General features: G+C 37.0%; 2 protein-coding genes across 5 annotated transcripts in view; one reads left to right on the forward strand and one right to left on the reverse strand.

The window, feature by feature from the left end:
• Nucleotides 1-17,283, forward strand: part of LOC126354035 (A disintegrin and metalloproteinase with thrombospondin motifs 7-like) — a 423,933-nt gene extending 406,650 nt beyond the window's left edge. The window contains exons 17-18 of the mRNA XM_050003371.1: nt 9,951-10,107; nt 16,005-17,283. Coding sequence (XP_049859328.1) covers nt 9,951-10,107; nt 16,005-16,138 — 291 coding nt within the window. The 3' untranslated portion in view covers nt 16,139-17,283. The remainder of the gene's footprint in view (nt 1-9,950; nt 10,108-16,004) is intronic.
• A 799-nt stretch (nt 17,284-18,082) lies between these two features.
• The window catches only part of LOC126354037 (uncharacterized), a 119,573-nt gene continuing 110,703 nt past the window's right edge, over nt 18,083-26,952 (reverse strand). For all 4 annotated transcript variants that reach the window (XM_050003379.1, XM_050003378.1, XM_050003380.1 and 1 more), the window contains exon 11: nt 18,083-18,659. In XM_050003379.1, coding sequence (XP_049859336.1) covers nt 18,537-18,659 — 123 coding nt within the window. In that variant the 3' untranslated portion in view covers nt 18,083-18,536. The remainder of the gene's footprint in view (nt 18,660-26,952) is intronic.

Below are 26,952 nucleotides of genomic sequence, written 5' to 3' on the forward strand. Positions count from 1 at the left end.
AACTGACAAATGATTGCAATTTCCACGAGTTAAAGGAAGGGCTCCATGACCACTATCAATCTAAAAACATGAATCAGTACTTTATGGAACTGGTAAATAGTATTATACAAAACAATGGTGAACGGACTGAAGAATTCATAGTTTGCATCAGAAAAATAAATGACAAGGTACACAAATGTAAATGACTGATGTAAATGCATGCAGGACAGGCTTTCAGGAAGCAAAGCAGCATACTCTTGATGTCTTTCTGAAAGGCTTTCTTTTCTTGTAATGTGAGAACTGAATTCTCAGGCAATTCAGAAGGTAACAATCACAAACAAAACTTTAATCGAATGAGTCAAGTTATACAGGAACAGAAGAGAAGGAATTATTGGAAACCAAACTACAAATTGTACTGACAATTAACTATCATTTCTGCTGTGTAATAATAATTGTGTACACTTCCATAGCTGACTGATCAGCGTAACAAAACGCATGCGTAGGGCACGAGTTCAATTCCTGGCTGGGTTGGAGATGTTCTCCCCTCGGGGACTGTGTATTGTGTTGCGTTTATCATCAACTAAAAGGACTTGCACCAGGTGGCCAGGCTCCCCACAGGTGGGGCTTCTGGATTAGCCACACGCATTATTATTTAGATTATTATTTATACTAACTGTGCTTTAGTGGTCTCTGTTAACAATTCCAAAAAATCCTGTCAGTGGTACGAGATTTAACTGGGACAATACTTTTCAGTTTTTCTTTGTAAAAGAACATTTGAAAGTGAAGTTAATCATTTCTGCTTTTGCTTTCCAATCTTCAATTTCAGTTTCTGTCTTACCTGTGTGTGACTGGACGCTAACTTCAGTACCACTAATAGCCTTTGCAAATGAGTAAACTTTATTAGGGTTTTATGGAAGGTCTATCGGCAGAATTTTGCTATGGTAGTCATCACAATCTTCACACATTTCTCTCTTGACAGCCAAACATATTTCACACAACTCTAGCTATAGCCACAGGCTTTCTTTTACACATATTACGGGTGGCAGGAAGGTCGGCACACATTCTACCTGCATAGACAAATATTTTTCATAGCATTTAACCCACAGGCTTAGTCTCCGACAAAATAATACGTATTTTGCCTTGGCAACAGTACTGTTTCAAGGGTCAGAATTAATTTGCAGAAATGATTTGCAGATATTCTGTATTCACTGTATGGGACAATTCTTTTCTCCTTATGTCAATACTGCTTTAGTTGTCAGTTCGTCTTTCAGCGGAGAATCAGTGTACTTCATAGGTTTTTTTTTTTTTTTTTTTTTTTTTTTTTTTTTGGCTACTTTAATACAGTTGCAAATGGCCAGAAACAAATTCAGTGAAAAAAATCACAAGACTATGCAGATGTAGCATTTCAACTCCAGCTGTTGTGTAAACTGAATAATCAGCTTTTGGTAGTTGTTAACCTTATCCTAGACAGTAATGACCCTCATCCACCACTACTAATCCTGTTAAATGCATTTATACAATTTATTTTCTCTCATATACGCTGAGGTGACAAAAGTCATGGGATAGTGACATGTACATAAACAGACAGTGGTAGTGTCATGTACACAAGGAATAAAAGGGCAGTGCATTGGTGGAGCTGTCAACTGTACTCAAATGATTCACATGAAAAGGTTTCTGGTGTGATTATGGCTGCACAACAGGAATTAACATACTTTGAATGCAGAATGGTAGGCAGCTAGATGCATGGGATTTTCCATTTCGGAACTTGTTAGGAAATTCAGTATTCCAAGATCTGCAGTATGAAGAATTTGCTGAGAATATAAAATTTCAGACATTACCTCTCGCCACGGGCAATGCAGTGACTGACAGTCTTCATTTAATGACCAAGAGCAGTGGTGTTTGCTTATAGTTGTCAGAGCTAACAGACAAGTGACACTGCATGAAATAGCTGCAGAAATCAATGTGTGACATATGAAGAAGATATCCATTAGGATAGTGAGGTGAAATTTGATTTTAATGGGCTATGGCAGCACATGGCTAATGCAAGTGCCTTTGATAATAGCAAGGCATCACTTGTAGAGTCTCTCCTAGGCTCATGACCATATCATGTGAACCCTAGATGACTGGAAAACTGTGGCCTGGTCAGTTGATTCCCGATTCCAGCTGGTAAGAGCTTAACGTAGGGTTCGCATGTGGCACCGACCCAAAAAAGCCATGGACCCAAGTTACCAACAAGGCACTGTGACATGTTCCACATCCACGAGGATCTCCTCAACACGGATCTATGGAACGAAAAACTAATCTAATCTAAGCTGGTGGTGGCTCCATAATGGTGTGGGCTGTGTTTAAATGGAATGGACTGGCTCATCTGGTCGAACTGAACTGATCATTGGCTGGAAATGGTTATTTTTGCAGCCATTCATGGACTCCATGCTCCCAAATGACGATGTATGTTTTATGGATGATAATGCACCAGGTCAGCAGACCACAATTGTTTGCAGTTGGTTTACAGAACATTCTGGACAATTCAAGCAAATGATTTGGCCACCCAGATTGGCCAGCATGAATACCACCAAACATTTATGGGACATAATTGAGACATCATTTCATACACAAAAACCTGCACCAGCAACACTTTCGCAACTATGGATGGCAATATGGCTCAATATATCTGCAAGGGCTTTCAACGACTTTTTGAGGCCATGCCACATCAAGTTGCTGCACTACACCCGCATAAGGTCTGACACGATATTAATGGGTACCCCATGACTTTTGTCACCTCAGTGTATGTGGAGATAGATCTCCAAGAATGATAACATTTGATGTTCACATTTAGCTGAACTGTTCATATCATCATCCACACCAATAGCAGAAAATACGATAAAAATACTGACATAAGGATAACAGTTATACACACACAAATCTGTAAGTGTTAGGCCTCATCTCACAGTGATGACAATTTCCCTTGTTTCCAAACTATGAATTGGGTGCCTTTGACATTTTAACTGAAAAGGGAACCAAAGTTTATGACAATTAGATTCTCATGATTTTCTAGTGAGTTATGGGCAAAAGTAAATAGAGGGTGTACACATTTTTTTGGTTAAACTGCGGAGATGTATTACATGAACATCTGAGAGTACACTGTGTCTACTCTCAAACAGTCGTACACACACTCTGTAAAGAGCATCATGGCACAAGATGAACAGAATCCTCTCCCTCTGTACAATTCCTCTCTTTGCAACAATCAGCTTGGAGCTTTAAGGTACAGAGACAGGTCAAAAAATTGTATTACAACATCTTACATGTAAAACAACTGATACTAATACCAGGATGTCAATAATAAATTCTATTGTATATATTTAAAAAATAAATAAACCAGTATAATACTAAGTTACCTACTTCTTTCAGGCTCTAAAGTCCTTGATGGGCCTCAGTTTGCTCTAGGACATTGTTCCATTCATTTGTGCCCAGCATTGTCATCCTCAGACACCAGTAATTTTTAGATTTGCTTATATGTCATCCAAGTGTCGAAGTCTTGATCTTCCCTTGCTTGTTCATCCCACTGGCAGTGCAATTTTTTGTTGGGTTCCATGCAAAAGACATGGTTGACCCATTTCAGGTTGTTTATTTTAATGAATGTTATTATTTTGAGATCTTAATACAATCTGTAAAGTTCAAAATTATATCACCTATGCCACACTCCTGCTTCATTAGTAACTCATAGATTATGCATCTACACTTCAAATACTACCAATCACTTCCTTTGTAGCAGTCTGTTTTTCATTTCTGGCTTTATTCCAGTGATGTTTATATTATGCATACAGTTCTGGAGGATTCCTGTCACAATCTATTTTCCAAATTAACAGCTAAGTGTTAAGCTTTCCTTAGTTCCTTAAATCATGAGATGATGTACTTATTTTGCATTTCTTCTTTAACTTTGTGCAACTGAAATTCTCCGTCTTATTTTTGCTATGAGGAGGTAATGATTTGAGTCCATATTAGCACCTTCAGATCTACAGTAGTTCAATGCATTAGAGATATGTCTGGTATCTATTAATATATGATCAATTTAGTTCCTGGTATTGTCATCTCCTGACACCCAAGCCACATTAAGAATATTCTCCTGCCGGAACCATGTGCTAGAATCTGTCATTTTAAGGATGCTGCAGAATTCATCAGGTGGAGTCCACCGTTCTTACTCTCTTCATTGAGGCTGTATTTACCAACGACTGGGGAGAATACCCACTCTTGCCGTACCTTAGCTTTCATACATTCTATCACCATCTTTATGCTGTTTTTTTTTAAAGCACTGTCGATAAGCTGGTGCCACGTCCCCATAGAAAGTATCCGTCTAATTAGCAAGGGCATGTGCATTTAAGAAACTGTAGTTAAAGAAATATAACATATTCTTGGACTTATTGCTTCACACTCTATCACTAGTTTTTCAATGATTTGATTGAACTGTAACTATCACACTAATGTGTGTTTCCTGTAGTACACTTCTGTTTCTTGAATGTACCCTGACCAGTCTGTCTCATCTCTTGCAAAGGCCATGACATCCACCACATATGTTTTCACTATTCCAATTAGGCTTCCAAGGACTCCAATTCTATACATAACATCTGTACATGCCAGGATCCAGTTCTCGTATTCTTTGTCACTTTGCCATATCTTTACCTTAAGGTCTGGCTGATTACATTTCTTTCAGCAGTCATAAGACTTTTTTCCCGGGTATTTGTTATTAGCCCACAGCACAACACCCTATTCGTCAGAGGACATTTTTCCTTTTTTCGTCCGCCCTGACCCTATTCTCCACTGGAGTTGGGCACACAATCTTCCGCAGGGTTGCTTTGCTTCTAGGGATTCACCATCTTGGAGGTGAGAGATGGATCTGAGCAGGAGAGGCTAAGTGATCTTGACTTGCTTAAAGTCATATTTTACACATTGCTCTCCCATTTGAACCCCAGTATAAAGTTACCCCTACCTCAAATTATCATTTCATCCTCCATGAATTATTCTATCAAATAATAGCATTTCTGCTCATAGAATCTGCTGCATTCTTAATATTAAGAATGTTCTTCCTTATTAATTTATTATTTATTTTCATCCACATATATTGTGGAGCCTGTGTATATAATTTCAGTTGGTGTGTGGGCAGCTTAAAATTATCTTTGTTTCTGATGTACGTAAGGATAAAATGATTCTCCTCAAATAATTTTTGTTTGCTGTGTAACAAGATTATAATGCAGTAAATATACAGGGAGAGAACAGTTGGGGTTTGTAGTTTCGGACATAATGGGAGGCAAGCTTCTTTTTGCTGTGAGATAACACATATCCGACAGTTTTCTTCTGCAGCTTTAGTATTTGAGACATCATATTTGAACTTCCCCACAAAACTATACCATGTTGTTGTTGTTGTTGTCTTCAGCCAGAAGACTGGTTTGATGTGGCTCTCCATGCTAATCTCTATTGCACGAGGTGCTGCTTCTTCGAATAGCTGCAGCAATCTACATCTTTCTGCATCTGCTTGCTGAATTCATCTCTTTGTTCCCATCTACTATTTTTACCACCCACACTTCGCTGGAATGCTTAACTGGCAATCTCTTGATGTCTCAGAATATGTCCTGCCAAACAATCCCTTGCTTTGGTCACATTGTGCAGCAAATTCCTTGTCTTACAAATTCTGTCAAGTACCTCCTCATTAGTTATGTGATCAACCCATCTAATCTTCAGCATTCTTCTGTAGCATAACATTTCAAAAGTTTCTTTTCTTTTTATAAAAATTGTTTATTGTCCATTGTTCACTTCCACATGTGGCTACACTCCAGACAAACACCTTCAAAAAAAGACTTCCTAACACTTAAAATCTATAATCGATGTTAAATTTCTTTTCTTTAGAAATGCTTTTCTTGCCAATCCGTTTCTATATTTTATACCCTCTCTACTTCGGCCAACATAAGTTATTTTGCTACCCAAAAGCAAAACTCACCTATTACTTTAAGTGTCTCGTTTCCTAATCTGATTCCCTCAGCATCACCTGTTTTAATTCGACTACATTCTACTATACTTGTTTTGCTTTTGTTGAAGTTCATCTTATATCCTCCTTTCAAACCACTGTCCATTCCGTTCAACTACTCATCCAAGTCCTCTGCTGTCTCTAACAGAATTACAATGTCATCTGCAAACCTCGAAGTTTTTGTTTCTTCTTCCTGAACTTTAATTTCTACTCCAAATTTTTCTTTTGTTTCCTTTACTGCTTGTTCATTGTATAGATTGAATAACATCGGGATAGGCTACAACCCTGTGTCACTATCTTCTCAACCATTGTTTCCCTTTCGTGCCCCTCGACTCTTATAACTGCTGTCAGGTTTCTGTAAAAATTGTAAAGAGCCTTTTGATCCCTGTATTTTACCCCTGGTTACCTTCAGAATTTGAAAGAGAGTATTCCAGTCAACATTGTCAAAAGCTTTCTCGAAGTCTACAAATGTAGGTTTGTCTTTCCTTAACCTATCTTCTAGTATAAGTTGTAGGTCACTATTGCCTTGTGTGTTCCTACATTTCTCCGGAATTCAAATTGATCTCCTCCAAGGTCTGCTTCTACCAGTTTTTCCACCATTCTGTAGATACTGTAACATACCTAATGGCACATTCAAAATAACTATGATACGCTGTTGTTTGTGTACTCACACCAGTAGCCCTTGCTAGTATTTGAACTGCAAATACAAAATTACTAAATTTATTTGATAAGAAATCAATATACATATTCCAGCTTAAATTCTTGTTCACATGTAGTCCAAGGAATTTCATTACTACAACTTCTTCCATACATTGATTTTTCTGCTTTATTTTAAGCTACATTCAATTTGGATGTTTGGTTTTGAAATGTATCATATGTGTTCTTTCTATATTCAGTTTCCACCTATTTAGGTTTTCCAAGGTCAAGCGAAGGCACAGTAGCATTCGATTTTTTTTTTTCCCCATCAGCATGGAATTCAAAGTAGTTACTTAAAATAACGTCACTTTTCACAACAAAATTTTGATTCTGGATTGCAGGTACTTTCTCCAACACTTTTGATGGAACTGGCCAAATAGAATGACAGTTTGATCCTTTCTTGAACAGAGGTCTAACTTCTGCATACTTCAAGTAGCACTGTCAAACAGATTAGTTACTTATTTAAGTTAAGGGGAGTGCTATTATGATCACTTTAGTTGGTAACTGTTCCCGCTCAGCACAGTTTTTGTCTTTTAATGATAGTATAACATGTTTCATGTTTTTTTTATTGAAACTTTTTTAGAATCTGAAAGACTCAGCTTTTTGGTGATACCCAAATGGGATTAACGTTACTCTGATACTCTGCTCGATCTATCTTTCCTATACTTATGGAAAAATCCAATTAAACACACACATATTTGAACTGGGTTTGCAATAAATTTATAATCTAGTTTGATCCTAGCTATTTCATTACTACTAACAATAATGACTAACAATCATTTGACAACAGACCACAACACGTTCTTCTTAGTTTTATGTTGTAAAATGAACTTAATGTTTGCCATTTGTTTGGCTGCCTCCATAACTGTTCTAAATATAGTTTAATAACATATGACATACTCAATAAAGTACCTATTTCAGTTACATCCCAGTTCACTACAGAGTTGCCTTTTTCTGGCACAAGAAATTTTTATACTTTTGAAATCCATTTACATTTAATAGTCAATATGTTGCACATAATTCTAAGTGGAAAGGTTTCATTGAATATTTCAAGAACGCTACTTAAAATTTTTCACAGTTATTACTATTTGAGATATAGCTGTCAAAAGTAAGTTCATTCTCTCTTAACTGATTACTAAATCTATCTGATTTTTTTTCCCCATGGTGATCCATTTTGTATGACATTGCTGCATGAAATTTCTGTGTTAAGCTCCTTTGAGTTTTGTGAATAATGTAGAGTGGTTAGTGATTCCTAAATCTAAGCAAAATTTATATAAACATCTTGAAGCATTATCAATACAGGTTATTGGCTGTACATTTACACTTGAGCTTTATGGGAAGTTTACTTTGACGCCAAAGTTTTTTTTTTTTTTAATCCTGGTTTTCAAAAATATGCTCTTTATTCAGATAATTAAAATCATTTCTTATTTCATTTTTTAAAATCAGAATGAAGCCTCAACACAATGAAAGCTGTTAGCTATTTCGAAACATTCAATTTTATTAACAATTTTAATATCATCATCTGTAAGTCAATGTTTCATTTGCTATTTATGGTTTTGAGCATACATTTTACGGGGGGGGGGGGGGGGGGGCTTTTTAATCTTACTGTTTCCACTGCTAAACACTGTATAATGTCCCACCCTTCTATATAAGTTTCCCCTACTATTTAGAATTATACACATGTCAGCGAACACTTTAGTAAGCATCTCGGATCCTAACATGTTTAAACATAAACTGTCTTCACCCAATTATTTATTGTGTAAGAACTTATTCAGATTCATAAACACAGCTTTTAAAATTGCAATGGTTTTTGTTTACACCAAGGTTAATAATACACTTGTATACTGATCATGATGGATCTTCTGTAGACAATGCCACTCATTACCATTCTTGACGTTCAGCACAGACTACTTGCAAATATTACAAAGTTTTTTCTTTCACTAACAATGTCCTCTTCAATGCTGCTTCTAAGAGAATGCCTGCCTATGTATATTAAGATTCCTTTGTGATTCTTGCTACAATAGTCTGCTGAAAGTAATATGTTGTTGAACTGTTTGTTCACATGGTGTGCCGTAATTCCTAGCCGAATGCCTATGGTGGAATAGAGCACTACCACATTTTTGAGCGAGGAATCGCCTATAACTAGAGATTCATTTTCCCATTCTGGTTTTTTGTTACTGTTACGGTTTATTTTCTTTTAACTGTGTGTTATACTTGTCCACTTAATTTATTTTCAGATTTTGAGATGTGGCAGGAGGTAGAATCATGTTCCATTTCTTATTAAGGCATCATCCTATTTATGTAGTTACAAATTCAGAAAAAGCAGGAGTTAGATACACCCAGTTTAAAGGGCGCTTGGAGTTGCATTTGAGGCAATCTGTAGTGCAAACTTTTCATCTTGTAATACTCACTCCTTTCTGAGTTGCAGATACGCACAACAAAAAGACTGTCACAATATAGGCTTTAGGCCAACAAGGCCTTTGTCGAATACATATTTATGGAGACACACACAAATTGTGTTTGGGTTTGCGTGTCGTGTGTGTGTTTTATTCTGACAAAGGCCTTGTTGGCCAAAAGCTTTTATTGTGACAGTCTTTTTGTTGTGCCTACCTGCGACTCAGCATCTCCACTATATGGTAAGTGGCAAAATTCATTTTCATAATATTGTTACATTCCATCCTGGATTTTCCATTGTTTGATTACTCCTTTCTGGTGGATTTAACTGTCTCTGGAAAAACCTACTAAATACATGTGATTCTATTTGCTTTTTTTACAACCAAATGACTTCCAATCATTTGCATACTCCATTCCCAAATGGTTTCTGTCAACATTCAGTCACTGTCCAATCATCTGTTGCCTTTTCACATACCCTGCTATGGAACATCCTAGCTAAGTAATTGCAAGTAACAAAATCCTTCACTTAATTTTACATTCTTTCCTCTTGAGGAGTCTCAACTAAAAAAAGACTGACAGTGTTACATTTTTTGATGTTAGTGTCTGTAGTAATACTTCGTGTTATTATTTCACAGTGGTCTTAAGATGAGCTTATATTTAAGCTATAGTTGTAATCAGTAAACTATTTTTGTTTAAGCATCACACAAATAGAAAATATTTCTTAAATTAGTAATCTTTACTATGCACATGCATAGAACTATGATAATCATTTTAAATTGATGTGTTGATTTTTTAAATTCTAACTGCATGTTATGTTTTCATGAGGTAATAGTTTACACTGATTGAAATGTGAATTTATTTTCAGGATTTTGGGCCTGATGACATTCCTTTACCAGAATTTGAATACACACTGCCACTGCTGAGTCGGTCAAAACGTTCTTCAACACAAAATTCATTTAAAGTAAAAAGTATTCTAGATCATGCTACACTGAAGCAAATTATATCAACACTGAATTTCTCTGGTGAGCTTAATAAGGTTTATTTATTCCATGTGATCTGATGGAACACAGTGTGTTGCAGATGTCGGAAAATATCAGTTAACATTGTTAAAATATATTAACATATAGTATCCTAATGATTATATTGCAAAGATTGGTTAAGTCTACTTCACTCCAATTGCTCAATGTTTTGAATTTAACACAAACAGCAAGATTACTGTTCTAAGTATTCATTTATAGAGTAAAAACAGTGACACAACAAATATGACTTCATGGCTTCGCTAAATTTTATATTGTTTTCAATGGACTTAATACTAGTGGAAAAATTGTTGAACAGTTGGAGGCCCACGTGGATAGCTCCCTTTTTACACAGTTGACTATTTGTACGTAAAACATGCAGATTTGAGTTTTTCCTAGTGTGTTTATGTAATTCATTATTTTTTACAACCCTGGAGGCAGTTAGCACAATGTAGTTTCTGAAAAATTTTAGAGTCTTGAGAATGTATTGGCAAGGCAGAGTAAGGATTTCCAACTTTCTGAAGATGGGTTTGCTCCCAGTAACAATCCTCATTGCTCTCTTCTGTATTTTGAATGTGCTCAGGGCAGTTGGAGAATTTCCCCAGAATATCACACCATATTTTGGGTGGGCTGGTATGGAAGCACAGTATGTGCTGGTTAATGTTTTCAGGCTGGCACATGATTTCAGTACACTCAATGCATAACAGCCAATAGTAATTCTGGCATTTACCTATCCTGTAGGTGTGATCCATTTCAGGTTATGGGTTATGTTGAATCCCAGACTAAGGAATTTGAAAACAGTGTCAGTATCTATTGGCTGGTTATTTATAGTGACAAGTGGCTGAGAGGAATTTGCATTTAGAGTTGTGAAAATTCATGGAAGCTGTCTTTTTGGTGTTGATAGTTAATCTGTTGATTTTAGCCCAGTTGCTGAGCTGTTCAGTGGCCAAGTTCACAGTTTTTTGCACAGCCTCTGTATTCTTCCCTTTGAGAAGTACAGTTGTATCATCAGCAAATATTATTGTTTTGTGTGAATCTACATTCAGGCTCAAGTCATTAATATACAGGAGGAAAAGTAGAGGTCCCAATACTGAGCCTATGGTACACCTTGCTTTACAGTTTTATTACTTGATAGGATTTCGGTTTTTGAGTTGGTTTGTCTATCAGTGTGTTTCATGCTGACTCTCTGCATCCAACTGGTTAGGCATGAAGTAATCCAGTTGTTTGAAATTCCTCTGATACCATAGTGTTCTATGTTTTCCAGCAATATTTTGTGGTCAACAGTGTCAAAAGCCCTTGACAGATCCAGAAATATGCCAGATATGGGTTGCTTAGCTTCAGTAGATTTGTTGCTTCTGAACCCATGTTGTTCTAAACTTAGCAATCTCCCCCCCCCCCCCCCCCACCTCCCCCCCCCCAATGGAGTCCATCAGTTTTTGTACATTATTTTTTCAAAAACTTTAGAAAAGCAGGATGAGATTGAGATAGGCCTGTAGTTATTCATATCTTTATCATCACCTTTTTTGAAGACAGGAATTACTTTAGAAAGTTTCATAGATTTAGGGTAAGTACCTGCCTGGAAAGAACAGTCACCAAGGTGAGTTAATAGTTCAGCAATTGTGTGTACACAATTTGATTACAGCTGCTAGGATACCATCAATTCCAGCTGAATATGATTTTTTTTAACTCTCTGAGGGCTTCTGCAACATAATTTTCAGTGACTTTGGTAATGAAAATTGACTCTGCACCTGTGTGATATTTTTGGTTTGGTGGTCGGTAGTTTGTGTTAGGATTATTTTTGACCAGTTTTTCAGCTTTGCTTGTAAAGAAATTGTTGAAAGAGTTCATTTTGTCAAGAAATATGTTGAATTTCATGTTGACGTCATTGGCTGCATACATCTCTGTCCACTTTTCTTTACTGAGGAGGGTATTTAGCTTGTTCAAGTTATCTTGAGTGAAAAACCTTTGTTAAGTTTTAGGTGGAACTGTGTTTTAGGTATCTTTGCTAACATCGAACTTTAGAATGACAGCTTGGTGGTCACTGAATCTTGCATTGTATACTTCTAGTGTTGAGTTAAGTTTATTTCTATTTGCAAAAACTTGATCTAGAGCTGTCTTGGATGTTGGCGTTATTCTAGTGGGCTTGTTTACAAGGCCATGCAGATAATAAGTTTTTGCAATGTTAATCAATGTCTCCCTGTTTCTGTTATGGGTGAGAAAGTCTATATTAAAGTCACCACATATAATCCCATCCTGTTTCCACTGACTTATTTTGGATAGAAACAAGTCCATTTGTAACAGAAAATCATTAATACTACTAAAGGGGGGACAGGAAATTGTAGCTACAATTAGATTTAGATCTGTAAGCTTTATGGCTGCACATTCAAAGGTCTTGTCTGTTCCTATTTCCTTTAGGGTAGGAAGTGGGCTATATTTAATGTGTTGTTTTATGAAGATGGCAACCCCACCATGTCCATCATTTGATCTGGAGTAGTGTTCGCACAATTTGAAATCTGGTAGTGAGATTAACTTAACTACATCAGTGCCGGGCCAGTGCTCTGCTAGGCACATTACTGAGATATCACTGAGTTAACTGGTCAGCAAAATGCTTAAGTCATCAGTTTTGTTGCTCAAGGATTGAACATTGTGATTACAGATTTTCAGGTCTGAGTGGGGTTTACTCAGGGGGCTTGAAGTCATATTTACTGTGACACTGACCTTTAGTTTAAATTGTGCTGTATTCCAGATATGTTGGCTTCCAAGCAGTTGTGCTGGTTCTGTTGGTCGTCCTTGGCAGCCGACTCATCTTCCAAGTGCTCCTGAAAACTATCCACATGCACATCACATTGGCGTTTTGGAGGGCTGTCTCCTCGATAATGTTAACCACATTATTGATCCTTTCAGGTTTCTGACCTTTTTGAGGGGTCAGAGGGTTTGTGTTTCATATCTGTGACTTCGTGACCCATTTGTCTAGTGCAGTTTGCACAGTATGGCCACTATTACTCTTTTTATTTCCCATCTTGTTTGTCTTGATCCAATTGCTTATAAGCATCTGTTTATGGTTTCTGACTTTTGGTTTCTTATTGTCTCCCATAGTTGCAGGAAGGCCAGTCTATTGCAGATAATCTCCTTGCCACATTTGTTTAGGTGGAAACCATGTGTTTTGAAGTGGTTTCTGGCTAGTCTCTCTATTTCAAAGTTCACAGTAATTTTTATATATACATGTTTTGCTAAATTCAGTGCTTGTATCAGGTGGAGTTTTGCAGTATTAATTTTACTATTTAAATTATGAACATCGTATCTCCTGGGTATAGGATGGATAATGATATTCATTTTGTGATTAGGGGCGAGTATTGGTTCTAATGGTTCTACCACATATTTCATCATTAGATCAAGAGGTTTTCCTGTGTCATTAGAAACCCCCACTATAATCAAAGTATCACGTATACTGAAGCTGCTTCTCAAATTTTCTGCGTTTTTTTATCACCTATTTAAGCGGAGTGCGAGGTTTTACTATGCTTTTTACCTGGTATGGTGGTCCTAGCGTGTCTTGCAGTATTTGAGCACAGTATCTTCCACGACTGCCACTTGGAATTTCTTTCATTTTTGTCCTGCACATATATTGGTGCTTGAGAAATTATGTTCACTGGAGGATTACTCATACACTTTGTGGCGGATTGTTCACTTTGGGTTAATTTTTGCGTAAGATCTTGTGCAACGTTAGACTGTAAATTGATCTTGCTAGCATCTTGCACCAGGTGGTTATCAGAAGTTACCCCAGAAAGACGACACTGTCCTAAAGCTCATTCTTGTTTACGTGACTGTTGAATTCTCATTCTAATTTTTTGGTATGTTCATACCTTCACTCCGATCATTATATTGTTACCCAAACCTCTAGTAGCATAGAACGGCATAGAAGTGAAATCAGAAGAATAGTGGACTACAACTCAAGATTCATATTCAAGTGCAATGGTAGTAGGCTGCCAGTTTGAAAAATGAGAGCAAAAATTAAATGAGAAAACAATTGTAGATACAAAGCAGAAAAAGAAGATACCTGAACAAAAAGACATTGGCAATATAGAAGAGCAATTCAAAACATAAATGAAATGGAGAGGAAGCAAGCTCTGAAAAAGAATGTGCGAGGAAAGGAAAAAAGAAACTAAAGTCAAAAGACGATTATACAAACATGTCAGGGCAGCAAGTAATTTTTGTTAATGCGGCAATTAATTAGTATTAGTATTCTGCCTCCCATGACCACTGGCCATGTGTTACAATACAAAAAATAATAAGGTTTCAAGTGTTTTACCATGTGCCTAAGAAAGGAAGAGCAGTAATTCTTATATCGACAATGAAGATGTAGAAAGTGAAAAACCTGTAATTATAGCCCACTATAATAATGCAAAGGGTGGTGTACATACTGCAGATGAAAAGAGCGCTAAATTTTGTTCAAGCCACTGTACACAACACTAGCTCATGGCTGTGTTTTTCAGCATTCTTGATACGGATATCATCAATGCATATATTGTCCATCAGTTAGGATGAACTTCATGGAAGCTCTGGTAAAAGAACTGATCGAACCTTCATTGCACGAAAGAATAATGAGAAAACACTTCCTATGAGAACTGAGATTTTCTATCAGTCGAGTTCTAGGAGCTGACGTACATCTCCATGAAGACTTGGAAAAGGGGGACAAACTACCTAGGGATGGAAAGAAGACATGTCACATATGTCCACAAAAAAATAGGAGGAACACAAGACACTTTTATTGGAGCTGTAAGGTCCCAATTTGTTTGGAATGCTCAAGTAACGTGTGCCGCAAGTGACACGAAATGTGGCTACTTTCAGTAATGCAGATCTTTTCTGTGTACTTTATTGTCAAGAATATTCACTAATTTTAACATTACCTGTTCAACATTAACCTGCAACAATCAAGTTTCAAGTAAGGAACTACATTAAATATTTCAATTTGTGTCAATCACTGTAAATTTCAATCAGAATTTCGAGTACCATATGAATATCTTTCCCACAACATCAAACTAATATTTTGTACATTTATTACTATTTATGTGTGATTAAATAATAAATGTGTAGTACTAAATGCAAAAAGTAGTACTAGATGGTGGTTTTTACATATTTTTCCCGCCTCTTGAATGCGGTCCATGGGACCACATGACTGTAGTTGGGCGAGGAGTACTCACAAGGTGATTAAGGATTAGTACATCTGGAAATAAAGCAGTGAACCAATGAACCCCACCAAGGAACCAAGTTAATATGATAGCACTAATATGCATCATTATTCACTCCTAATGGGCAACATACCCTTGTTGTTGAGGACTTTTACAGGAACCCTGAAAACAAACTTGACCAGTGTCGCACAAGAGCATATGATAGTATGTGTATTTGTGGCACTTTTGGTGCATTACTATAAGGAAAAAATTCAACAGCAACTTACACGAAGAATGAAGGCAATGCACCTGAATCTTTATAATCTTTTAAGCAATACAAATGTTTACAGATGTCTCTAAAAACAGTTTTCTTTTTTCATCACATTATTACCCTTGCTTCACTACTGTTGCTCTATGACATCTAGTTTTACTATCCTTTTCATCTGCAATTTACCATCATCTTTTTCTGTTTCAATGCTAATATGTTTGCTGTCATTCCTAACAAGAGTTCCAATGTTGTTGTTTTTTTTTCTTTTTTTTTAGGCTAAAATTATTTTTAAATTTTTCAGTGTCCAAACAGTACCTGAACTTACAGGTACATGTGCATTATTCCCACAGTTATTAAACAATTTCATGCAAGCCTTCCATGTATGTTATATATTTTATTTGTATTGTCTTGTGCAAGTATGTCCCACAGGAAACGAAAACATATCTTTACAATGTTTTGACGTTTTGCAGGTACCGCAGATGCTAGTACATCAGCAGGAACCAAAGCCAAAGAGAATTTTCCTATTGATTTCAACAATCCTATCCATATCACAATCAGAAATGAAGGAGATGGTGAAATTATGAACGACGTGATATATAAATGACTATAACTGTCAGAGGCACAACAAATGTGCGAGAAAGTACTGCAGTATTTCTCTCATGTGCAAGAAGCAATGTATATTAATTTGTTCACATTGAACAATGACACTTAATATAACACTGGGAAGACAGTGCACTACTTGTCACTGAGCAGTGTAAACATTTTATAAGAAGTGTGTTTCACTTAAGAACCCAAAATAATTCCAGTAATGCAGTGATACTGAACTATACAGGTTGAGAGTGGCCTTGGATAGAAGTATGAAAATATCATTGTGCCATTTAGCACTTCAGACTGATGGGTCAGTAGTTTCTATCATTAATACCTTTTGATAATGTTAAAGGAGCACTGACAGTGGTTTACTTGTTATTACTCTGGGGGGATGCAGTATATTATTCACACACTTACCAGAGGTTATGGTTTGGTGGAAAAAGATCTGTCCAGTAATGCATTTTGCAGTAACTGCACACCACACTCTTGTTTTCACATCACACAGACACTTTATGTAACTAATAAGCAATTTTAGAACAATATTTATTATTCTGCAAGTTCATATACCCAATAAATACAATCATGATACACCAGAAACAAAAGAGTGTTACAGGATGAACCAATCCACCATACACAACTGCAATAACCAGCTGCAGGACTGGTATCATGCAACAGTATCCGAATTACAAAAGTGTTGAGGCTTTTGTGGCCACTTGTCGACATATCGCCTGTCAACTTCTGTCTTAGGTCCTTCGGCCAACATTTGTTTGAACTCAAGACAGAAGCCAACAGGTTATTATCTCAATTAGTAAGCTGATGCACTATCATTACTTCATGAAATTTTTGGTCTGCGTCTGTACAAAGCTCTGTGAGGAAGAGATACTGGCGCTCCACTCTGAATTGCAAAATGGTGCCCGACTGTACAGTGCTTGTGTTGGTCAGGAAACATCTTGTATGTTTTCTTTACAAAGGAAGAAATGTTTCCTAAATGTTTGAATGAAATCAATACATCATCTTAAAAATATAAATCATTTGTAAATAAAAATATTTTGTACGAAAATAAAAATATCATAAGGTGTGAAAGAATGATTTTTTTCTTCTATCAAGAGGAAGAAAGGTAAGTCGAAGGGAACCACAACACATATTTTCAATCTCATTTCATAGTATATATTAAAAACAAAGATTCCAAGACTTACCAAGCGGGAAAGCGCCGGCAGACAGGCACATGAACAAAACACACAAACACACACACAGAATTACGAGCTTTCGCAACTGGCAGTTGCTTCGTCAGGAAAGAGGGAAGGAGAGGGAAAAATGAAAGGATGTGGGTTTTAAAGGAGAGGGTAAGGAGTCATTCCAATCCCGGGAGCGGAAAGACTTCCCTTAGGGGAAAAAAAGGACAGGTGTACACTCGCACACACACACACACACACACACACACACACACACACACACACACACACACACACACACACATATCACATATCCATCCGCACATACACAGACACAAGCTGAAATATGTCTGCTTGTGTCTGTGTATGTGCGGATGGATGTGTGTGTGTGTGTGTGTGTGTGTGTGTGCGCGCGAGTGTACACCTGTCCTTTTTTTCCCCTAAGGGAAGTCTTTCCGCTCCCGGGATTGGAATGACTCCTTACCCTCTCCCTTAAAACCCACATCATTTCATTTTTCCCTCTCCTTCCCTCTTTCCTGACGAAGCAACTGCCAGTTGCGAAAGCTCGTAATTCTGTGTGTGTGTTTGTGTGTTTTGTTCATGTGCCTGTCTGCCGGCGCTTTCCCGCTTGGTAAGTCTTGGAATCTTTGTTTTTAATATATTTTTCCCATGTGGAAGTTTCTTTCTATTTTATTTACATCATCATTTCATAGTATGTGTGAGATTTTACTTTTTGTACCCTTCGTACCTGGGATAGGGAAAATTTATTATAAGTGAAGTATGAATCATAAAAATAAAATGTTTATTATTTGATTTACTCTAATATAGTAAATTCTGTGAGAACATACAAAGCATAATTTTTTTTTTTTTTTTTTTTTTTTTTTTTACAAAATATTCAGATTGGGGCACCGTTACATTAACATACACTTAAGGTGATGAGCATATATTGTAAATTCTACAAGAGCATTTTTGCTCTATAGAACATACTTCCACACTCTTATAAATCACCATGAATAAAAGCATCTTACAATTTACTGGGTTTCTTTGAGTAATTTTTTTTAATGTAGAATGTTACTTCTACTATGACAATTAAATTGATTTAATTATATTACTGAAACACAAAAATGTTTCTTGGACACCTAATCACAGGTGACATATTTTACACTATCAACACACAGCACTGAAACATTTTACTAGTTACTTGTGGCCAGGAAGACTCACCCTCCTTACAGGAAATTACTTTCAAACATCTGGCAAATGTTCATTAACATGTGATAAAACTTCTGCTAACTTTTCTTGGTTGCAGAGAATGTAGACCCACAACAGTCGTCTATGCTTCATAAAATAATTTTTTGATAAAGTGTTCTGAAATGGAAAGGTTCCATAATAAGTGCTGCTCACACAACTTAAATTATTCAAGAACAAAAATAATAGTGAAATATAACTGGAACTTAAATATTGTGAACACTACTTGATGTCAGATGTAGGGGAGCAAGCAGAGTAGATACCAATGCCCAATGCAAATGTTCAGTGACTACAGCCCTCTAGACTAGAAAGTTTTACAGGTCATGCATGAATTGATTGCCTGTTATACAACACTAGTGACCTGAGGGCCCTACTGGTTCGTCATGACACTATGAAGTGATTATGTTGGTCTTAGGATTTGAGACTTAGAAGCAGTCAGGCATGGGCTGGGATTATTGTGAAGATTGTATGGGTTACAACTGTTCACATATTGGCAGTGATAGAATTGTTACCCCCATGCAAGATCTGGATGGCCTGTAATACAAACCAAGTAAAAGAATATCAGGAACTAGTGGACTAAAGGATCTAAAAGCAAGGACTTTAGGATATGGGACATGCCCACCCGCCACTGTGACTGTAGCTTTCTATATGAATTTTATGTAAACAAATAAGAACATGAACCTTAGAAATGCAAATACTTATATTGCATTTCATTTAAAGACAATGAAAAGGGCCTTTATTCTAAATAATGGAATTAATTACAGCATTACAAATACTGACAGAATAGCAAGATAAATCACAGAATTCGTTTATCGGCCCACATGCTTACATTCTGAGGAGGAAATGCAAAATGTCTATAAAGAGTTACAGATAATAATAAAAAACACAAAATTGCACTACAAGATGATAAGGGACTACAATGTCAATGTCAAAGCCAAAGTATTCCCATACTGAGGGAGTAAGTGTAGGGAACCAGACTCTGGACTCCTGCATCACCATTCTAGGCAAGTTCCTAGTGGAGAAGATCTTCCTCTGACCTATTACGTTGTATCAAGTGTGCATCTGTGTCATGTGGATGATTGTGTTATGTGCTTGACCAGTGCTGTGTTGGGTTTGTATTGTTATGGATGGAGGGAAAGGAGAGGGTGAAATTCAGTGCCGGCACATAGCTTATTCCTCTAGAGTAGCACTAAGGCGACTGCTGGAACTTTCCCATCCACTGGACAGATCACTGTCAACGCAGGCCAAGTCCTCACTTCCTGAGATACTGCAGAAAGGTTTGGAATTCAATCTAAGACAGTGAAGCAAAGACTTTTAATCAGGAATGTTGTGCTACCACCTCTCATGTCCTGATGAGCCAAATACTGGCACTGAAAATTTTCAGTCACCAAATTCAAACTAGTGTACCACCATGCCAAGCGGCACCACACAGATATGCTTTAATAATCTTGGCTATGAAGGTAGATTCATTGTACAAACAGAATGAAAACTAGGGAATAACTCTGTGGACATTGTAACTGAAATAACAAGAGGCCACAAATTAGTAGAACTTGTTGAGAACAACAAGTTTGTCCATAACACGTACTTCCATTACAAGACAAGTAAAATATGGACTTGGCAAGGAGCAACTCGAACTAAAACTGAAACTAACTGCATTTTTCTGACATTAGAAGTATTGGATAGCTTGTAATAGTCTTCAACAAGTTTGAAACTACAAGTGATCGTAAACTAATAAGAGCAAGAATAAACAACTCCATTACAACATAAGATTACATCAGTTTTCATCACTCAGAGAACACAATCAAGTAGGAATAAATAATAACAATTAAGAAAATAAAAGGCAACAACTAAAGTATTATTTCTGGTTAACGAGTAGCAACAGTTTATTGCTTCAAAGTATTGGATTGATATTCTATTAAAGAATTTTTTCGGTATTTACTTCCAGTAACAGGAACAGATGAGAGGCCTAAGTCCTGAATAACAAAGACTGGTAACTTACAATGAAGTGGAGAAAAACCTAGTGTGAGGTAAAATTTACAGCCTCCAAAGTTCATGAACTGCAATGACAGTCAAAGCCTTGCAATATCGATTGTGAATTTTACAAACAGTATTTCCAAAAATGTTAACATTATCATTTTAGAATATCATAGACACATACTAATAAATGATGTGTTATTTATAGACACACAAAAAAGTATTGTTAACTTCAAGTAGGTTTGGAAAATACTTTTAGTTATTTTTCTACACAACCACTGTTGTTGTCCACGCAATTACCAAGTCCAAATAAGCAATCCATCTTCTCCATCACCATGCCCTGAACACCGATACCACCTACTAAGGAATTTTCACGTAGAATTTTTCTTCAACTTCGGAATTAAGTTGATGTCAGATTGTGACTGTTTTGATCATTGAGTCAAGGCACTCCACCCAATGACCTGCATTAGTTCTTTTGTACACAAGTTTGTGGACAAGTCTTGTCATGTAGCACAAAAAACTTTTTGGAACAGTATTCCTCACCATTCGTTTGGAGTAAGTTAACATGGAATTTATATGGCACTCAAAGTGCACATCTCTGGTACTGACACTGACCTCAAGGTAAAAATTCAATACAGAGACATGCCTTTCAGTCCAAAAAAATTGGTGCTACAATTCTGAAGTGTAACCATTAATAATAAGACTGGTTTGTGTAACTTCAGAAAACACAAAGAAATATTAACTTATAATATAACTATCCAGTTAAAATATAATACATACTCTCTTAAATGACACATTCTAAAGTACATATACCATATACATTACAAGCAGTGAGTATTACTGCTACCATATGTAAGGAACTATGTCCTACATGGAGACAGATGAGCTCCATTTCATCTGTCATCTAAGCCAACAATGAGTATCACCACAGTCAGGTCATTAGTTTCACAGCCCACAGCTGGTTACTTCTCACTTCCCTTCATAATTTCTGTCATCAAAGCCTGCCTTTCTGAATAAACAGTGAGGCAGAAGTTTGCAGCGAACGGCACACCACAGATCTCTATTGCGCCACACCACAGATCTCTATTGCGCCCTTGCACCTTGATTTTCTATAAGCTTGCTTTTTTTCCCTTATTAGTGTGTGCTCTGGTGTCCACCAGAATGTTACCGTATTTGTATATTGTATACGAACAAAGATTTCTTGTATGCTATGATTGTCCTCCCCCCCCCCCCCCCCCCCCTGCCTTCCCCCTGCTAGACAGAATTTCTGACAAGCACTAGGGCAAAGACAACAAAACAGACATTTTTTTACCTCAATCACATCTTATGTGCTTTCATAATTCCTTATGACTCTGCACTGGAAACAGTTATGTTACGTATGGTCTAGGGAGGAGAGGGGAGTTGTCAAATTGCTAGAGTGCGACAGTCATCTAAATTTTGGCACAACACTTGTGAACTGACAAAGCTGAGGTTGTAGGTATGTTATCATCATGGTAAGGCAGTATAAGCTGTCTTATGACAGCTGTCGTATGTTTTCATGAATTTTCTCAGGAAATCTTCATAAAAATGTTTTCATAAAATGACTAGTCTATCTGTAAGAAAAAAAAAGAAATGCAAAATTCTGCTGAGATCAGAGGAGGGGAAACAAAGATTCAATGAAATTGAATTGAGGTGGTTGTGCCTTTTACATCTTTTGCCACCCCTAGAATGATTTTTTTTCCCTTGTCTTAATGTTGCATGCATAAACTTAACCCTAGGACGCCCAAGCCTTTTTTTCTAACTTGGATGCCTAAGGGGTGGGTTCGGCGAGCTCACAGGTATTAAATAAGTTTACTGAAGAAAATGTTGTTAATTGTTATAAATATTGGATTGAGTGAATAAAAAATTGACATATTACAATACAAAATACAGATGTGTTCATATACAATAGACTACTTTGAATCCTCAACTTCAAGGCAAAAGACTCACTTCACAATTTTTCTGAATGTGTGTTACACACGTTTATGACACTGTCCACAATACTGTTTTGGTTTACTTAGATTGTTATACTTCTGCTTCTTTGTTTTAACTTCTCTTACACAAATATGGCACCCTCCTTTCCCTGCAGGAGGCTGACGTGCTTCTGTGGCCACTTCTTTGTTTTTCTTTTGTAGAACAGTCTCTATTGATTGAACAATTTGGTTAGATAACCCTCTTGCATTGGCACTTCTTTATTCTACCTGCAATATCACTAGTTCCATCCCAGCTTGCAGAAGATAAAGTTTCCGTTTGTTGTGTTTCTTTTCATTCCATCTTGGATGTTGCTGAATAAATATGGTGGTTACATGGATAGCACAAATGTCGATGAGAGAGTAAAATACAGATAAAGGCCTTCTCTTTGTTCCCCTCTTGCAGGTGTACATACGCGCCATTTGATCAATGGTATCAATTCCACCTTTAGTGGAATTATAATATGCTTTTATCAAGGTTTTATTCTTCTCTTCTCCAACAGTGCCTTTATCTTGGTGCATTGTTGACAACATTAGTAAGTTTTTACTTGGTTTCGTTTTTGCTATGTAGGACACTAAAGTTACTGAAGGCCTACCTGTTGATGGGTCTGGGAACAAGAACATTGGTGAATATAGCTCTCGATTTGACATGTTCTTAATTATGTCTGGAATATGCTTCCTATTTGACTGGAGAGTTCCTACTGTAGTAACTTTGTAGTCTTGGTATAACTCTTCCGCCACATCCACCTATGTGTAGTATCGGTCTGTAGTAATATTTCGACCAGTGTTTTTCACAGATGCTACCAGACATTTGACGACAGCTGCTGAACCCCGTTCTTCTTTTGACAAATTCTGAACATTACCTGCATAGAGTTCCATATTACAGATGATTCTGTCAACTTCATCGGACATCATGCGTATAAGGATGGCATACTTGCCCAGTTTGTCCTTCATAAATACTTTGAAGGGGCAGCACCTCTAAACAAGCAATGGTGAGGTGGACCCCTGGATTATACAGTAGTGGAAACCTATCATTCACTTTGTTGAAAACATCACGGATTGCTGTGGACTTGTCTGCTTCCCTTCTTAGCTGGCGGGTACTTTTGTCATCAAACCTTATGATTGCAATAAGTTCCTTGAAACATTCTCTTGCCATAATACCCTTGTAAACTGGCCGACCCATTAGTTCTGACCAAAGATCGAGTACACTCACCGAATTGTCCTTATTTGCCCCCATAACTATCAGGATTCCTATAAAGGCATATAATTCTCTCTCATAGTTAAAGTAACATTTCGCTTAACTGCCTCTTCATTTGAATGTTTTACTATAACATCCATGATACCAGGCGTAAGAAATAACTTCAAGGCTTCTCCAGGTGAATGGCAAACACCAGCTGGAGTTACTCCTGCCTGCTCTATTACTATATTAGGAACAGACCTCTGAGGAATTCTAGGCTGTGTGGTTACGTATCTTCTTCCAGACTTGGCCACAATAACATCCTGATGGTCACTGTCTGAAACTGCGCTATCTTCATCTTCTCTAACATCCACATCACTTTCCCGATCTGAATCGTACTCCATAACACCATCCTCATATTCACTTTCACTCCCTGAGTCAAAATCTTCATCTGAAATTTCATTCAGAACTCTTTCTAAAGACGAGTCACGTATTCTTTTAGTCATTTATAAGTCTGGGTGTGAACAGTAGGGAACTGCACTAACTCGCTGCATGTTTATAAGATAAATAAAAGCCGACTGACATCACCAATCACTTCCTCTGAAAGCAAACCAATTGTTGTGAATATCAAGAATACCAACCAACAAGAAACAAACTTGCATTGTTGTAGAGATGAGAAATACGAATTCCTACTAAAGGAAATTTTCTATAGCATGGAAGCCTAAGGGGGGGTTTGTTGGACCCATAATAAGTTTATTTATTTTTTCTTTCAAAGCAGAAATTTTTTATAAAACATATTGACACTAATGTTTCATAAAATAGCCAACAAACAATAACTCAAAGGGAATATGTAGTATGAAAGTTACTTGGGCAAAAGCAAGGGTGATAAAAAAAATTGGCGTCCTAGGGTTGACAGTCACCTCCTTTAGTGATCCTGAGCATGAAAGTTTCGTTAATTGTTAGCTTGTTATCAAGAAGTTCCTTGCATACATAAACTGAGTTTTCCTTCTGCTCTTCTCTGTCTAATGAGGAACAAGCTTTGCTACTATTCTGCTTACATACCCCCCCCCCCCCCCCCCCCAACCAATAAAAATGCTTTGATAAAAAAAGAAGGGAGATTTTGGGCATCACCAGTTAAAGTTGAAGACTTTAAATTTTAGGTTACACTTGACCTTAATTTGCATATGTGCTCAGCATGCTACTGTACAACAGATGGTGGATGGTACATAGTATCAATAGTATCTAGTTCTGTCCTATTTCATTTGTCTTTGAGTGACAAATTTACAGTTTTAACATAAATTCGGTAAGCTATAGCCTGGCAATTACTCTGTTACCATCACCTATCATCATTTCTTACAATGTCGCTTCATTGCGTGATAGCCTAAAGTACATGAGAGATTCTCACAAGAACACACTTTGAATTGCTGTCACTGCAGTGTAATATTAATAGACTTTAATAGCAATGACACAGTTTCCGATTAGATGCTCTTCACACTTTGACCATTGTTAACACAAAACACAAGCCTGCAAGAACTTCAGGGCAAAATACTACTTTGAATTTAACTTTTAGCAAAAAGGAACTGAAACTTGAAAATTCATTGCTGACCTACAAAAAAATTGTGTTGAAATCTGGATCTACTGCTTTTCTGCAAATGATGAATTCACAGCTATGCGACAAATTCTCATGCATATTTACACTCAATTGCAAACACAATTGTAGAAAGAGAAACAAATCTTGACAATGGGAAACCAAGGACAATACTGAACAGTAATGGGTCAGCCAGCACACCACTGGTAGCCACGATCAAGCAAGAAATGTAACAGTTCAATAACCTTCCACACACAACTTCACAACTAACTGTTTCTGAAGCAGAATCTCAGAGTGATTTGCAACAGATTGGACCTGTACATTTCTTTCCATCAATAAAAGATTCAGTTTTCCCTAAAGGTTCTCAGAATTCTCCTGAGTCTTCCTGAATCACTCTGATTTGTTCATTAAATTCAATTTCCCCAAGAGTTCCCAATTTTCCAGACATATCACTATCCACCATTGTCATGCTTACTTCTCAAGGGCACCAAACACTAAAACAATACTCCAAATCGTTTCCAGTAGTGTCTTGTATGCAGTTTCCTTTGGAGACACATTGCATTTTCCCAAAGCCCTTCCAACAAATCTGAGTCTTCCATTCACATTCCCTAATACTAATTTCTAATTATCCCTAAATACTCATGCTAAAGGTGTCCACAACTAATCTTGTAATCAGATATTATCAGACTCTTTCTCTTTGTTATAAACATTATCTTACTTTTAATTCTATCAAAAGGCAAATTCACTCGAGAAAGGAAAAGAGAAACAAATATGTGAAATGATGTGACAATAGCTGGCCAGACCTTACCTTAAAAAAGTAAAATACCAATACTGCTGATTAAAAGTAAAGATACTCCCTTTCTTGTAAAAATTTCAGGATAGGTTTCTTTTTCCTGAGGCTGCAATGCTAAAAAAGAACAAATGATGTTTTTATGTTACCTGGAATGCGTGTGTCCTTTAAGTGACCTTTGCCATATAGTGAGTGTACAAAGAAACATGACCGAGTTGTGCTTAGCAAAACACTGTTTGTCTTTTTGTTGCATTAGCTACAGTGACACAATGGATACTGATTGTGAGCAGTGAACATTAAATTCTAGTTTGAGTTTGGGAAAAATCCTTGAAATATGGATAATGATTAAGCAAGCATATGCAGGTGAGGTGCTGTGAAGAAGTTGTGTTTTCGAGTGGCACAAAATGTTTCTTACAGGTAGAGACTCGGTGTAAGACGATCCCAGAGCTAGTGCGCATCTACAGCACATACCAATGCAAACATTGAGTTTTTTGTTTTGTTTTTGAGTGCAGAAACAACAAGAGTCATATGCACCGGTGTCAAAACTGTAGAACACAAAGACAAAGAGAGGAGTTAAAAATGACTACACGTCAATACAACAGATGGAAGAGAAGACAGCTGAAAACAGGGAAATGGAGAAAGGTCTCTAAAATACACCACATAGAAATGGAGGCCCTGAACTAAAAATTAAAATGGCCTTCGCCATATTGCTATGACAGATAAAAAGTCAAACGTAGTGGATAGCCTACACGTCATTCACTAAAACAGCCAATAACTCAGATGGCAAACATAAATGAGAACGTAAGTGGTTAAAAGAAGGGCATTCCATCAGGAAATGGCAGATCTTCAAAAGTTGGCCGCAATGTGCACAAACTGGTGGGGGAGCACCACTTAAC

The sequence above is a fragment of the Schistocerca gregaria genome, chromosome 3 (assembly GCF_023897955.1).
Source record: "Schistocerca gregaria isolate iqSchGreg1 chromosome 3, iqSchGreg1.2, whole genome shotgun sequence".
Classification (NCBI taxonomy): domain Eukaryota; kingdom Metazoa; phylum Arthropoda; class Insecta; order Orthoptera; family Acrididae; genus Schistocerca; species Schistocerca gregaria.